The sequence below is a fragment of the Clinocottus analis genome, unplaced genomic scaffold (assembly GCF_023055335.1).
Source record: "Clinocottus analis isolate CAN_PGR_092001 unplaced genomic scaffold, fCliAna1.0.p SCAF_8, whole genome shotgun sequence".
Taxonomy (NCBI): Eukaryota; Metazoa; Chordata; class Actinopteri; order Perciformes; family Cottidae; genus Clinocottus; species Clinocottus analis.
In genome coordinates, this window is record NW_027176240.1 from 1,073,299 (window position 1) to 1,088,159 (window position 14,861).

The following is a 14,861-nucleotide window of genomic DNA, read 5'->3' on the forward strand; positions in this document are numbered from 1 at the left end:
TCACGGTCGGTCAGTACCTCTCCCTCCTCCACCCATCGAGAGACCTCCATCTCTGGGAAGGAACCAGTCGTCCACACGCGCAGGTGAACAGCCACGATCGATTGATCGATTGATCGATTGATTGATTGATTGATTGATTGATTGATTGACAGGGTTGTTACGGTCATGGACAACCTGGAAAAGTCATGGATTTGTTTTAAATGGTTATTTCCTGGAAAAAACAAATCCCAAAAGTTTAGTAAAAGTCGTGTAAATGTGTTATATTCATGTGTTCATGACGTTCATTTACGCTGGGTTTGAAATAATTAATATGCTTTTATGTTTGGTCATGGAAATTTGGTTAAAAATCAAGGAAATTTTGTTTAAAATCAAAGAAATTTGGTTTAAAGTCATGACAATTTGGTTAAAAATCATAAAAATGTGATTTAAAATCAAGAAAATTTGGTTTGAAATCAAGAAAATTTGGTTTAAAATCATGGAAATTTGGTTAAAAGTCGATACAATTTGGTTAAAAGTCAATAAAAATTGGTTAAAAGTCATAAAAATGTGATTTAAAATCAAGAAAATATTGTTTAAAATCAAGAAAATTTGGTTTAAAATCAAGAAAATTTGGTTTAAAATCAAGGAAATTTGGTTAAAAGTCGATACAATTTGGTTAAAAGTCAATAAAAATTGGTTAAAAGTCATAAAAATGTGATTTAAAATCAAGAAAATATTGTTTAAAATCAAGAAAATTTGGTTTAAAATCAAGGAAATTTGGTTAAAAGTCATGAAAAACCATTGGTCAAAATGTGCATGAACCCTGGATTGATTGATTGATTGATTGATTGATTAATTGATTGATTGATTGATTGAGCAACAGGTTACCGCTGTAAAAAAAGACGTCATAACCTCGTCTTCCTCCCTCCAAAGGGCCTCTTCCTCCCACGCCTCCCTCGGGGCGTGGCATGGGCGGGGGCGGCGTGAGGTCATCGCCGGCTCCGTCTCCCATTGGCCGGCCGGGTCCGGAGCCCCCCCGCGGGGGCGGGCCCGGCGGTCGCCCCCCCCTCCCTCCGGACCGGCCGGGTATCGGAGGGACCGCCCTTCCTCCTCCACCTCCACCAACGCCGCCCATGGGCAACGGCTTCCAGAACTCGCACCACCACCAGACACAAGGTGAGGGGCGCCACACGGAGGGTAACACGCCTGTAACTCGCCAGCAGAGGGCGACACGGAGCAGCAGGAGGCACAGAGCTCATGTTTAACTGCGCGGGCCGTGATGAACTCTCTGCCCTCTCGGGTCAGAATACTTTCCCTCGCTGTTGTTTTTACCACATGAGCTCAGGCGTGTTGGGCCCGCTGCGTTCATCCCATCGCACACGGTTTGATGAGCAGGGCGGCGGATGAAAGAGAGTCTGACGAGTTGGACTCAGAGTTTCTGAGTTCATAATATTCTGTCATTTTAGACATAAATGCTCGTTGAGGTGCTGGAGGTCAAACCTGATGAAATCTACTCATTCAAGTACAAGTTGTAACAGAATGGATTGAAAAATGTCTTCTGGAATAAGATTATACTTCATTTAATTTTTTTAAGATTATACACTTATTCCTTTTTTTTCTTTTTTTCTTGAAATTACATTACGGATTATTACACAATATTGTTGTATTGGAATATGAGAGACGTTTTCAATTTGGCACACAAATAAATACGTTACATTACATATAAATATGTTACATTACATATAAATATGTTACATTACATATAAATATGTTACATTACAAATTATTGTTACATTATTTATAAATATGTTACATTACATATAAATATGTTACATTACATATAAATATGTTACATTACATATAAATATGTTTCATTGTCAGAAAAGTTTCCCAACTTCTTCCACTGAGTTTTCTCTAAGTTTCTCTGCACCGGTTCACTCCAGATAAGCTATTAACTTTGTATCCATGTTATTGATCTTTGTTGCTGTAAAATCAGAATAGTGCATCGTGGGAGTTTTGTTGGCTTGACCTCCGTTGACCTTCATCTTAACCTCTTCCTCAAAACAGACGAGTGGGAGTGTCGCTTCACGTTCCACCCGGTGTCGGACCTCCCGCCTCCGGAGCCCTACGTGGCCTTCCACAAGACCTACCCCAGCATGATCGGCAAGACGGACAGCAGAGGTCAGTCACACACACACACACACACACACACACACACACACACACGCACACGCACACAGTCTTGTTCAAAGGTTATGATTTTCATTATGGGGACGAACATTTTTGTGACCATTTTGTCCCTAAAAAGAAAAGGTAGTTGTCCCCACAATGTGACTGTGTAACCAGATTAACATGCGCACTAACACACACACACACACACAAGCAAAACTTATATCTCCAACATATAGGAACTAACCTAAAGAGCCGTGTCATGCTTTCTGAAGTTGATATTAAATCAACAGCAACTGAATTTTTTTTTTTGTTAAACTTGAAAATCCTCCACCGAAGTTGTCGAATTTTGATCGCAACGCGACCTTGTAACGCAAGTTTAAGTCGGTTAACACACTGATGCATAGATTCAGACCCTCTGAGGTGAATGCAGCCGCTCTGTGAAACAGCGCCCCCTGGTGGAAGATGAGTAAACCTCCTCTGAGAGGCCGAGGAGAGACGCTAACTCCTCCTCCCTGTCCTTTTCTTCTTTCCAGGTTCTGGTAAAAAGGAGAGAGGAGCTCCTCCTCTTCCTCCGATACCCAGGTGAAGAAGAGGTGGCAGCAAACACAACCCCTGGGACTACTTTCTCTCTCATCGGGCCTCATGCAAGAACCCCTCCTCCTCCTCTTCCTCCTCCTCATCCTCCTCCGACCGGATCCGTTCTCAAGCGGCTCGTACAAGTTAATTCAGAACTTCTTCACCCGTCAATCCCGTGTTTTTGAACTTTCTCTTTGCGGTACGAAATGTTGCAGAGGTCCAGACGCGACGCAGGAGTCACCTGCTGTTCTTTCAGCCCAATGTTTGCGTCACCACCGGGTTCCATATTACGTAACTTAAACCCTCCCAATCACACTTCATAAATATGTGGACATTATTCAGGTTTTTTTAAGGTGAATATACATATAAATATACATTCATGAAGCATAAGAATATCACCGTTCATTAATCATGGCTCTGCTAGAAGGAGACGTTTCCCATACGGATGCACTTCCTCTTCATTTCAGAGCCAGCATCAGCTCGTTATTAATCCCGCTCATCGTCTTTCGCAGGATCTTAATCTGCTGCCAGCATTGAAAACAAGGATAGATTATTTTCTTCATGGATTCTTTTGAAAGCAGGATTTACGCCGGTAAAAAAAAGCCAGAATAAAGGACACAAAGATGCTCTCGCATGAGGCCCAGGTGGGCTTTTTATGACCTGAAATGTGGTTGACCAAGTAGAAAAAATGAAGAATGTGGAGTTTCCATCATGTGCCTGCTCATCCTCCGGTACGCTGTGTTCAGATAGGAAGAAGAAAACAAAGTTGCACCTCCTTTTTAGGCACTTTTCCTGGACGATACTATTTTCGAGAGCTTTATTGTCGGTGTTTTCGTGAACCTTTTTTGATCCGACATCGACCTTCCCTTCGCTTACTCCGGTTGATGGATTCCATATTTTTCTTGCTAAGATATATTATACTTTACAAACCAGCTACACTTTTTTTTTCTTTTTTCTACAACAATACAAACCGTTACTTGACAAACACACCAGCGTTCGCCGCGTAGCACGTAGCACGTAGCACGCCGCCGCGGCAATGTTACCGTCACATTGCCGGTTCCAGGGCAACCAATCAGCTCGTGTGTTGACGAGTTTATCTTCTTTTGTTCCGCTGTTTCTCATCGTGCCTTTTTTATTTTATATATATATAAATTCAGGATTGTATCTTCAGGCTGCTTAAAACGAGTTAAGGGAATTAGCCTTCTGTGCCTTAAATTATATGTATACTGTATATCTGTGTGTGTGTGTGTGTGTGTGTGTGTGTGTGTGTGTGTGTGTGTGTGTGTGTGTGTTCAGCTGATGAAGCAACACAAGCCGCCACACGTAAAAAGCTCGGTTTAGCAAAGTGTCGACACACACAAAGACGGACATGCAACCAAACTAAAAAAAAAAGTTTTTTAAATGGCCGCCGCTGCATGAACGCAGCAGGTGGAACACGGGTGTTTTTTTTGTTTTTTTGTTGTTATTATTTTTGATTTGCCAAAAAAAAAAAGCCACATGTGCCTTTTCACAGTATGTGCATCAGTGTCTGTTGGAGCCACCGAGACTTTACCATCTGATTGTTAAATGTGTTGAGGATGTGTTAGTTGACAGCGGCGGCCATTGTTAATGCCATGAAGGACCCGTGTATGTGTCTGTATGCGTTCATCAAGACGTGTGGAAGGAATGTTGTTTTTAAGTTATGTTTCTATGCAGTATTATGTTCATTTTTTCTTGTTTTTTGCTTGGCCCAGCACTGCTTTGAATGTTTATTTTGGATGCGTGATATGTGCCGGTCAAAGGAGCATTTTCTTAAAGACAATCATATGGAGGTAAACATATTTGACATCAATAAATAAGAAAAGCTTCATGTGCTTTACCTGCAGTGAAATGTGCATTTGTTGGGCGACACGGACCCCCGCAGACCGTCACGTGGTCACAAACAAGCGGATGAAGCAATTTATTATATATTATCAGATGAACAATATGCGTCATTTACATGTTTGTGCAATAAAGTCAAGAAGAAACCGCGTGTGGTGATATTATGTTTATGATCCAAATATAGAAAATACAAATAGAAGAGTCCTTTACAGATACTTCAGAACTACATTAGATGCATATCTGTTTTGTAGTATTCATATAAAATGAATAAGTACTCATTAAGTTATTTAGGGGAACTGCTGGAAATGATCTGTGGTATACAGGCTTGATTTTGATCTCAATATTCTCAAAATAATCTAAAATTTAGTTTGAAAGGGGAAAATTATTGTTTTTTGTCTCCCCACATTTGTTAACCACATCTCGCATCAGGTTATATTATGTAATATATCATCACAAGGTGTGAGTCAGATGTCAAATATTAGTGGTTTAGTATGACGTGATATATGAATATAGGAGAAAGAACACCAACATATCCACTTTGTTGATTTATGTTAATTCAACGGTAAACATATACAGTAAATACTGCAATACTTTACATCAACAGGGTCAGTCTCCATTGTTTAACCTTCTCTGGTGATAAATAGTGACTTAACAGACATTTAAAATGAAAACCTTCGGTGTTGCTGCACCTGGAATCCACAGTTTTTAAACTGGAGCTCAATGTTCTGCTGCATGGATGTGAGTTCTGGTCATTGAACATGTCTGCAGGTCATTAAGTGAGTACACTGTCTGAGACGATGTCCTTGAAATGGAGCTGTGATGGCCGAGTGGTTAAGGCGTTGGACTCGAAATCCAATGGGGTTTCCCCGCGCAGGTTCAAATCCTGCTCGCAGCGTCTGTATCTTATCTTAATAAAGTAATAAATCCTTCCCTAACTGGTGGAAACATCTCCCTGAAAAGAAGACCAATTGTGTCTTCTAGAAAAAGTCACATACCTTTGCTGCACAATGTCAAACAGGAACACTTATAAAGCATTAATAACATAAAATAAATTAAGAATAGAAATATAAAGACACTATTTTGCACATATTCTTTATTTGAAGCATTGTTGTTTCTCCCTTGAAATGATCAAATATAACATAAAAATAATATTTAAACTTTTTGTTAGGTTGGTATTCATATTTCAGCTGTTATGATTCTGTAAAACACATGAGGTCCAAAGTTCATGACCATTGCCCCTGCACGCTTTTATCCAATCACAGCCGCAGTCTGAAGTGTATGTCCACGATGATTGGCTGAATTGCCCGTCAGTCGCTCTTTTAGGGCGTGACCGCACACAGTTAGGCGCCTGAAGCACAATCTCGTCTGTGATTGGCCAAATCGCCCGTCAGTCGCTCTTTCAGGGCGTGGCCACCCGTAGTTAGGCGCCTGAAGTGCAATCTCGGCGATGATTGGACGAGTCGCCCGTCAGTCATTTTTTTTAGGGCGTTGCCAATTTCGGCAGCTGCCAGATTCGGGAGCGAGAGGAGCTTCATCCAAACTCCCCCTCCTCCCTTGAAACAAGCGAGAAACACGGGCTTGTTTGAAGAGCAAGACGGGTGACTGTCGGCTATTTACTCACCGGAGATGGTCTTCTGAGTAACAGAGGTGAGCCTTTACGTTCCTGAACGATATCAATGCCAGCTGTTGGAGCGGGAAGCGGTCCCTAAATCCGCTGATGTTTTTAGCACCTAAGCTAGCTAACGGTCACCTGACAGCTTCCGCTTGAGGGGGGGCTTCGCGGGAGTGTCGTCACGTGGAATGGACGTGTTGTCGTCTATGTGTGTTCTTTTGGGGTTCCCTCCAGTGGGAATACACACTCGTGTAACCTCCCCCCACTGTTTACCATCCCTGTCTTCCTCCTCAGCCATCACCCGACCTCCCCTCCTCCTCCTCCTCCTCCCTCCCCCTCTCCCCGTCCCATCAGCACCATGGAGCCCGCCGGCAGCTACGTGCTGATCCACGGGAAGAACATCTCCCACAGCCCGCTGGGCTCTGCGGTGGGGCCCCACATGTCCATCGACAAGCTGTTCCCGGCTCTCCTGGAGTGTTTTGGCATCATATTGTGTGGCTACATAGCCGGCAGGTAGGGTTACCCAGAAATTTGCTCGAAAAAAAATAGGCGCGAAAATAAAAATTTGCTGTCAAAAAATAATTGCCCTCAAAAAAATATGCTCTAAAAAAAAAACGCAAAATAAGTACTCTGAAAAAAAAAGAAAATTCTAAAAAAAATTGCTCAAAAAAAATTTGCTTGAAAAAACTTTGCTCGACAAAAAAAAATCTAAAAAAAAACGGTTGAAAAAAATTGGCTCGAAAAAAAATTTGCTCTAAAAAAAATTTGCTTGAAAAAAAAATTGCTCGAAAAAAAACGCTTGAAAAAAAATTTGCTTGAAAAAAAAAATTAGATCATCTTTTATTGTAAAACTGTCGGCCATGTTGCCCAGAGCGTTGTCTCGTTGCTGCAAATATGATATTGCACAACAGCAACACACTAAGCAACACCTTGTCGCTTGATGCATAGTTATGCTTAAATAAAGTAGATATCGCATGGAAATATAAATGCTTCTTCCTCAGTGTCTTCACGGCTATTTCCTGCATTCCTCCCCACAGGGCCGACATCATCACACAGAACCAGGCGAAGGGGTTGGGCAACTTTGTGTCCAAGTTTGCTCTTCCAGCTCTGCTCTTCAAAAACATGGTGCTGCTGGACTTTGGAGACGTCATCTGGGCGTTTCTCTGGAGCGTCCTGATCGCCAAGGTGTGTGTGTGGTGACACTTTACAAAACGTGGATGTACCTTTTTTGTACAAATTTGTATTGCATAGTGTATCCGTGTGTGTGTAGGTGACGGTGTTTGCGCTGGTGTGCGTGCTGACCCTCATGGTGGCCAGTCCGGACTGCAGGTACAGCAAGGCCGGCTTGTACGCCATCTTCGCCACGCAGAGCAACGACTTCGCCTTAGGATACCCGATAGGTGAGGGGCGACGCCGCGCTGACGTGTTCTACACACATTCTCACGAGACAAATGCTGCGTTTAAGACACACAAAGTAAGCCCCGCCCCTCCCTCTGTGTGTCTAGTTGATGCTCTGTATCGCAGCACATATCCAGAGTACCTGCAGTACATCTATCTCGTGGCGCCGGTCTCCCTCATGCTGCTCAACCCCATCGGCTTCGCTCTGTGTGAGGTGCAGAGGTGGAAGCAGGCCAGCCACTCCCACAGCACGCTCGGCATCCTGGGAATCGTAGTCGTACAGGTATTGCGTGTGTCTCTCTATATATAAGCAGCGTTCTTACAGTCATGGAAAACCTACATTTAAAAATGGTTATTTCCAGGCCTGGAAAAGTCCCCAAAAGTGTAGTAAAAGTGGTGTAAATGTGTTATTTTCATGTGTTCATGACGTTCATTCACGCTGAGTTTAAAATAATGAATCTACTTTTAAAAGAAAGAGGCTCAAAATATCAGCAGCATACATACAGGCATCTATATAAATGTTTATTCTTTGAATCAAACTATTGTCTCTCATTCATTTGAGTCATTTAAGGTTTACTGTATGCTTTGAATCCTCATTGTTTAAATACTACATTTTATCACTTTTTACTGTTTACACACACATTTCACACAATATTTGCTCATAGACATTTGGTATAAAGTCAAGGAAATTTGGTTAAAATCATGAAAATTTGATTAAAAGTCATGAAAATGTGGTTTAAAGTCATGGAAATCCATTGGCCATGAGATGTACACACACACTCACAGGTGTTTTAAGGTGATTCCTCAGCTGTAGTGAGTGCACGGCAGCGTAACACCGTGTAAAGTTAAAGCTGTAGTTCCTCTCGCGTTGAGCCGTGTGGTTCCTGTGCAGGTGCTGAAGAACCCCATCGTCTTCATGGTCATCTTCGGCATCGTGTCCCACTTCGCTCTGGGCCGGCACATCCCCGCCGTGCTGTCAGAGTTCATCGACGGCCTGGCCAACTCCTTCGGGGGCGCGGCCTTGTTCTACCTCGGCCTGACGATGGTAGATCTGTTCCCTCCGGACGTTTGTTTGTTCTCATCTCAGGATGATTCACCTTCAACCTGAAGGACGCCGTCGCAGCTCGGTAACGTCTGTGCTCCTCCGGCAGGTCGGACAGCTGCGGAAACTCACCCGAGACACCGGCGTGGCCTTGATCCTGCTCATCACAGCCAAGCTGTAAGTAGTGCTGACGGTGTGTGTGTCTGCTACAATGTGGGCGGGGCTTACTGTCAGTTTACTGTGTATCACTAAATATACATTTTGACTATATTGAGGTACATTAGTAATAATAATCAATATAATGCCGAGTACAGACTCAAAAATGACGCATTCTTTGTCATTTGCCGCCGTTTCTCTTTTCCCAATGAGTCGTAGCGTATGATATAATTCATAGCGTATAATATATTAATATATATATATAAAATGTAAAGATCTGATCTCATCCTGCAGAAAGACGACTTCCTGTTTACCGTTTTGGAATTTATGTTTTTCCATGTTTGTTTATTTTATTTCCCGAGTCCCTTTGACAGCCGGAGCTGCAGCTAGAAGGCTAAAGTGTTGACGCACACACACACACACACACACACACACACCACTTATCCCACACTGTATGTTTGTATAGAGTTACTGAATGTGCATCTACAGTACACACACTTATTTCTCACACACACAAAACACACACAAACACCACTTATCCCACGCTGTTTGTTGTTTACATTAAGTAACTAAATGTGCATTCATAGCACACACACACACACACACACACACACCTCTCTCTCTCAACCCCTGCAGCTTGGTGATTTTTTCTCTCTCTCTCTCTCTCTCTCTCTCTCTCTCTCTCTCTCTCTCTCTCTCTCTCCCCCCTCCCCTCCTCCCCTGCAGCCTGGTGATGCCTCTGGTCTGTAAGGACATGATGGACCTCCTGGACGTCGGGGTGAACAGCACCGGGTCCAACCACAGCAGTCTGTCTAACTTTGCGTTCCTGTACGGCGTCTTCCCCACGGCGCCGAGCGTGGCCATCTACGCCGCGCACTACAACATCGAGCTGGAGGTGGTAAGACGTCCCAGAGCTCCGTACCGACGCAGATAAAGTATACTTAAAGCACTACGATGAAACAGAAGAGTTCTTTTTTTATTTGTATGAATGAATCAGGTCTAAAACAAGAAAACAAACTTTTACTTTCACTTCAAAAGGTTTGTTTAAGCTATGGTTTAAGTGTATGGTACATGTTTAAGTGTCTTCTCTCAGGTGTTCCTCATGTTTAAGTGTCTTCTCTTTAGTGTTTCTCATGTTTAAGTGTCTTCTCTTTAGTGTTTCTCATGTTTAAGTGTCTTCTCTCAGATGTTCCTCATGTTTAAGTGTCTTCTCTTTAGTGTTCCTCATGTTTAAGTGTCTTCTCTCAGATGTTCCTCATGTTTAAGTGTCTTCTCTTTAGTGTTCCTCATGTTTAAGTGTCTTCTCTTTAGTGTTCCTCATGTTTAAGTGTCTTCTCTCAGATGTTCCTCATGTTTAAGTGTCTTCTCTTTAGTGTTCCTCATGTTTAAGTGTCTTCTCTTTAGTGTTCCTCATGTTTAAGTGTCTTCTCTCAGATGTTCCTCATGTTTAAGTGTCTTCTCTTTAGTGTTCCTCATGTTTAAGTGTCTTCTCTCAGATGTTCCTCATGTTTAAGTGTCTCTCAGGTGTTCCTCGTGGTTTAAGGGTCCTCTCTCCTCCAGGTGACCTCTGGCATGGTGATCAGCACCTTCCTGTCGGCGCCCATCATGTACGTGTCGGCGTGGCTGCTCACCATCCCGCTCATGGACCCGACGCCGCTGGTGACGGAGCTGGAGAACGTCAGCTTCAACATCAGCATCGTCAGCCTGGTCGCCCTGGTGTGTGTGTGTGTGTGTGTGTGTGTGAAAGAGTGTGTGTGTGTGTGAAAGAGTGTGAGAGTGTGCGTAAGGGGAAAAAAGTGTGTGTGTGTGTAAAAGGAAAAAAAGTGTGTATATGTATATACTGTAAACGTGTGTGATCATGTCTCATCTCGTGTGAACTGTATCACGTGTGTGTCCTCCTCTCAGGTGTGTGTGTGTAGTGCGTAACGTGTGTCTCCTCTCAGGTGTGTGTGTGTCCTCCTCTCAGGTGTGTGTGTAGTGCGTAACGTGTGTGTCCTCTCAGGTGTGGACCGTCGTGGTGATGCTGCTCAGCAGGAAGTTCAACAGACTTCCTCACCTCTTCGCCTTAAACCTCTTCCTGGCTCAGGTGTGTGTGTGTGTGTGTGTGTGTGTGTTTGTGTCGTGTTTTGGAGGCAACTCATCCAGGAAGTGTTTCGTTCATCACTTTGGCTCCTCCCCCTTCGCTCCCTCCGCTCTAGTTCCTGGTGTGCGTCAGTATGATCTTGTGGAACTTTTTGGGGAAACAAGACGACAATCTGCTCGGCAAGATCCTCACCTTCACTCTGCTGTACGGCTCTCTGTACAGCACCTACATCTGGGCAGGTGAGCACCTCCATCTGGGCAGGTGAGCACCTCCATCTGGGCAGGTGAGCACCTCCATCTGGGCAGGTGAGCACTTCACCTCCAAACCATCTTCTCCACCAAAAGAAGCTCAAGGGAATTCCTTCATATTGGACACAAACGTGTCGTTTTAAGTCCCAGCATGCCCCATTCAGACGATGTTTCAGGTGCAGCGCGTCCAGTCGGCTGTCCCGCGTCCATCACACTGGGTCAGTACCATGTGGCCGCTGCAGGTGACCTCAGTGTCTTTGCTCCGTTCTTCAGGTCTAATCCCGCTCTGCCTGGCGCTGACCAACAGAGATGATCTGCTGAGGCTCCGACCGGGAGTGTTCATGGCTCTGGGCTGGGGGTAAGGAGACGCACTCAGGAACTATTATTCATTTTTTTACACTTTATTTTTGCTCTTTCACTGGAACAGAAAAACATATATACAGAAATTTAAAAAAATGCTCCTCTTGAGCTCTTATTCTGAAGGTTAACAGTTCCATCTCGTATATTTCAGTCGATTTCAAACGCCCATCTTGTATTTTTTGCTCCGTTTTTGGTCTCAACCGAGTAAAATCTGACTCTCCAGCCGCCGAAGGCCTCGTCATCGTCACAAGCTTGTTCTTTTTGCCACGACATCGCTCCTTTTGAGCTCTTATTCTGAAGGGTCTGTCTTCCCTTAACACACTCTGGAACTTGTATTGATTATTTGATGAGCTTGTTACAAATCAAACGGGTCGGCTTTGTAGATTATTTTTAAACAAAAATGTACTTTTAGCACAGTTGAAGTCGTCGACCGAGGTCTGAGGTGTGTGTGTCTGTGTCTGTGTGTGTGTGTGTGTGTGTGTCTGTGCGTGTGTGTGTGTGTGTGTGTGTGTGTGTGTGTGTGTGTAGGGTTCCCTTCCTGATGGTGGGAGCTCTTCTCATCACAGGAGAGAGGACCGACACCATAGACTCCGCCTTCTTCTACGGCCGAGCTCAGGTCAGTTCTTCCCTCTGTATCGTTCTTCCTGAGTCTGTTCAGCTCCAGTTTAAACCGGATTATCATGAACTTGTATCTGGATCCGATGGTGACTCCCGGTTGACTGAGAGGTGTTTTGACTTCTCTCTCTCTCTCTCCAGATCATCAGCACGGCGGTGGTGCTCGCCGTCAGCCTGCTGCTGGGCGCCGTGTCCCTGATGGGGCTCAGCCAGGGGGAGCGGGAGCAGGGCGGCTACCAGGCCCTGAACAGAGCCGCCGGGACGGGCATCGGCGAGGAGCCGAGGACCCCTAGTGGCCTGGAGGGACCAGCGCAACAACAACAACAACAACAACAACAACAGCAGCAGCCACAGGTGGCATGCTCACCTGCCGGCAGCATCCACTCAGGTAGCTGTGACCTGTGTGAGGAATGTTTATCAAAACAGGTTGGATTGAAAACGTGACTTTTCACCAGAGTGTGTGTGTGTGTGTGTGTGTGTGTGTGTGTGTGTGTGTGTGTGTGTGTGCGTGTGCACTGCCAGGCCTCCACAGCTTTTCTCCTCTCCAGCCGATACCGGACATGATCGCCAGCACGCAGAGCGAGCACTCAAACAGCAGCACAGGTAACAACATATATAATCATATGTTTAATAATATATTTCATATACATTCATTTATGGATGGATGGAAGGATGACTTATTATTTTAAATATATAATATTCTTCTATACTTCTATATATTTCTTCGCTCAGTTCCAAAAAGATAGAATATTTAAATGATTAGAATGAACTTTACTGAGTGCTGTGATGTCACTTTTAGTAACGAGAAAGAAGCATATGGAAGCCCATTTCCGACACACCAAAAAAAAAATTAGAACCAAAATAAAATTAGGACCAAAAAAAAATTATTTAACCAAAAAATATATATATATAAAAATTTGGACCAAAAAAATAAAATAAATAAATATTAAGACCAAATTTTTTTTTCTTCTTTTTTTTTTGTCCTATTTTTTATTTTATTTATTTTTTGGTCCTAATTTTTTTTTTTTTTTTGGTCCTATTTTTATTTTTTGTCCTAATTTTTTTTTGTTTTTGTGTGTGGCAGAAATGGGCTTCCATAGAAGGAACACACAATCAGTAGTGAAACAAATAGTGTAACAGAAGCTCTGCAGTCATGCGAAACCTACAAAATAAAAGTCTCCAATCTCCCTCCAGCGTCACGCGGCTGTGTGTCTTCCCCTCCAGGCCACAGTGGGGCGCTGTGTGACGGCCTGCAGCCGCCGCCGCCGCCGCCGGGCCCTTCCTCCTCCGAGCAGCCGCTGAACCTGCCGCCGCCCGGCCTGCAGACAGACGACAAACAGACCGTCAGACACGTGCTGCTCTGCCTGCTGCTGTTCGTCAGCCTGCTGGCGGTGAGGACACACACTGTGTGTGTGTGTGTGTGTGTGTGTCTTTGTGTGTGTGTGTGTGTGTGTGACACCTAATTCAATGTTAAAAACCCACTTTTTAAGACTTGCTTTTCTTTGATTTTCTACAACATTTTCGCTAGTTTCACTGCTTTTATTAGTTTCCTCTCTGCGAGCCTGCCGTCCTCTGATTGGTCGGTTTGTCCGTCCGTCTGCAGAACCTGTCCAGCTGTCTGTGGTGGCTCTTCAACAAAGACCCCGGGAGGCTTTACCTGGAGCTGCAGTTCTTCTGCGCCGTGGCCAACTACGGACAGGTAGCCTTTCGGCCAATTTTAAGTCCCAGCATGCCCCAGTACAGAGCCAGTACACTTCCCTTCCTGACCCTCTCTGTGCTCCAGGGCTTCCTGTCCTTTGGGATCTTCGGTCTGGACCGACACCTCATCATCCTGCCCTTCAAGAAGCGGTGAGGGAGACTGGGTCGTAGTTTTCTAGATTCACATGAGGAACTCATAACTGGATCTGTGTGCGTGTGTCTGTGTGTGTCTGTGTGTGTCTCGGTGTGTCTGTGTGTGTCAGGCTGCTCTGGCTGTGGCAGGGCAGGGACGAGGAGGACCTGAGTCCCTCCGGCGTACCGGAGGAGGTCCGGCTCACCTGCACCCAGTTCGTCCGCTACCACAAAGACCAGTGTGTGCAGGACCTCGTGCACACGCGCAGGTGCGTGACGCTTGTTCACGTGCACATTATTTAGTTCCTCCTCTTCCTCTTTGTGTTTTATTTCCCCGTTTCTCTGCAGCTGCTGCGGGTCTTCATCCACCAGCTGGTTCTCGTGTGTTTTAAAAACAAATTCACGTGGAACCATGACGCTTTAAAGCTCTGACGTTGCATCTTTTGCAGTACATGCTTTTATTATATTATATTAATAATATAATATAATATTACTAATAGTCTAATTCTTAAGACTAAACTTTGTTTCTGGATGTTTTATGGGCTCTTTATGCTTTTCTATTCTTTTATTCTAACACGTTATTCCTCTCATTCCTCCCTGCTTCCTTGTGCCTTGCCCCCTTTTTCCTTCCTTCCTTCTTCCCTATCTATCGCCCCCCAAAGTGCCTCAGGGGAGAGCATGAGCGCTTCGACAGGTGAATCCTTCCTCTGATAACGACAGGTTCGGAGGAAGAGGAGGAGGAGGAAGAGGAGGAGAACGGCGCCTGGAGACGCCGACGCCCACATCTGGATCCCAAAAGTCGGAGCGTCGCCGATTCTCTGAGGAGAACGAGTCGGTACGAGTTGTGGGGACGAGAGAGGAAACAAGCGCTCCCTGCTCGCTCCTGGTTCCTGGTCTGGATTTCGTTTTCCTCCTCTGAGCCGTCTGTCA

General features: G+C 44.5%; 2 protein-coding genes and 1 non-coding gene across 6 annotated transcripts in view; all 3 read left to right on the top strand.

The window, feature by feature from the left end:
• wipf1b (WAS/WASL interacting protein family, member 1b) overlaps positions 1-4,585 on the top strand; it is an 18,246-nt gene extending 13,661 nt beyond the window's left edge. Inside the window, exons 6-9 of the mRNA XM_068567286.1 lie at positions 1-83; positions 913-1,155; positions 2,047-2,160; positions 2,685-4,585. The exon at positions 1-83 is cut by the window's left edge and continues 18 nt beyond it. Of these exons, the coding sequence (XP_068423387.1) occupies positions 1-83; positions 913-1,155; positions 2,047-2,160; positions 2,685-2,737 (493 nt within the window). The 3' untranslated portion in view covers positions 2,738-4,585. The remainder of the gene's footprint in view (positions 84-912; positions 1,156-2,046; positions 2,161-2,684) is intronic.
• An 815-nt stretch (positions 4,586-5,400) lies between these two features.
• trnas-cga (transfer RNA serine (anticodon CGA)) lies at positions 5,401-5,482 on the top strand. The gene has a single exon. It is a non-coding gene; the product is annotated as a tRNA-Ser (tRNA).
• Positions 5,483-6,087: 605 nt separating this feature from the next.
• Positions 6,088-14,861, top strand: gpr155b (G protein-coupled receptor 155b). 4 transcript variants are annotated; one of them, XM_068567252.1, is made up of 20 exons: positions 6,088-6,234; positions 6,494-6,712; positions 7,237-7,384; positions 7,470-7,599; positions 7,705-7,880; positions 8,490-8,642; positions 8,749-8,816; positions 9,522-9,693; positions 10,356-10,511; positions 10,798-10,881; positions 10,994-11,117; positions 11,400-11,484; positions 12,015-12,102; positions 12,243-12,489; positions 12,624-12,704; positions 13,296-13,492; positions 13,705-13,800; positions 13,885-13,949; positions 14,063-14,200; positions 14,652-14,861. In XM_068567252.1, exons 2-20 carry the CDS (start codon positions 6,558-6,560, stop codon positions 14,848-14,850), a joined length of 2,562 nt encoding a protein of 853 aa, XP_068423353.1. In that variant the 5' UTR covers positions 6,088-6,234; positions 6,494-6,557; the 3' UTR covers positions 14,851-14,861. The 4 variants fall into 4 exon arrangements, with proteins under 4 accessions (XP_068423353.1, XP_068423355.1, XP_068423356.1 ...); XM_068567254.1 differs by having other exon boundaries at positions 13,326-13,492; XM_068567255.1 differs by having other exon boundaries at positions 14,594-14,794.

Excerpts from the sequence above, each read along its gene's own strand:
- gpr155b (XM_068567252.1), top strand. The coding sequence starts at position 6,558 with ATGGAGCCCGCCGGCAGCTACGTGCTGATCCACGGGAAGAACATCTCC. Across the intron at positions 10,882-10,993 it reads TAAACCTCTTCCTGGCTCAG|TTCCTGGTGTGCGTCAGTAT; the intron begins GTGTGTGTGTGT and ends CCTCCGCTCTAG. Across the intron at positions 11,118-11,399 it reads CAGCACCTACATCTGGGCAG|GTCTAATCCCGCTCTGCCTG; the intron begins GTGAGCACCTCC and ends TCCGTTCTTCAG.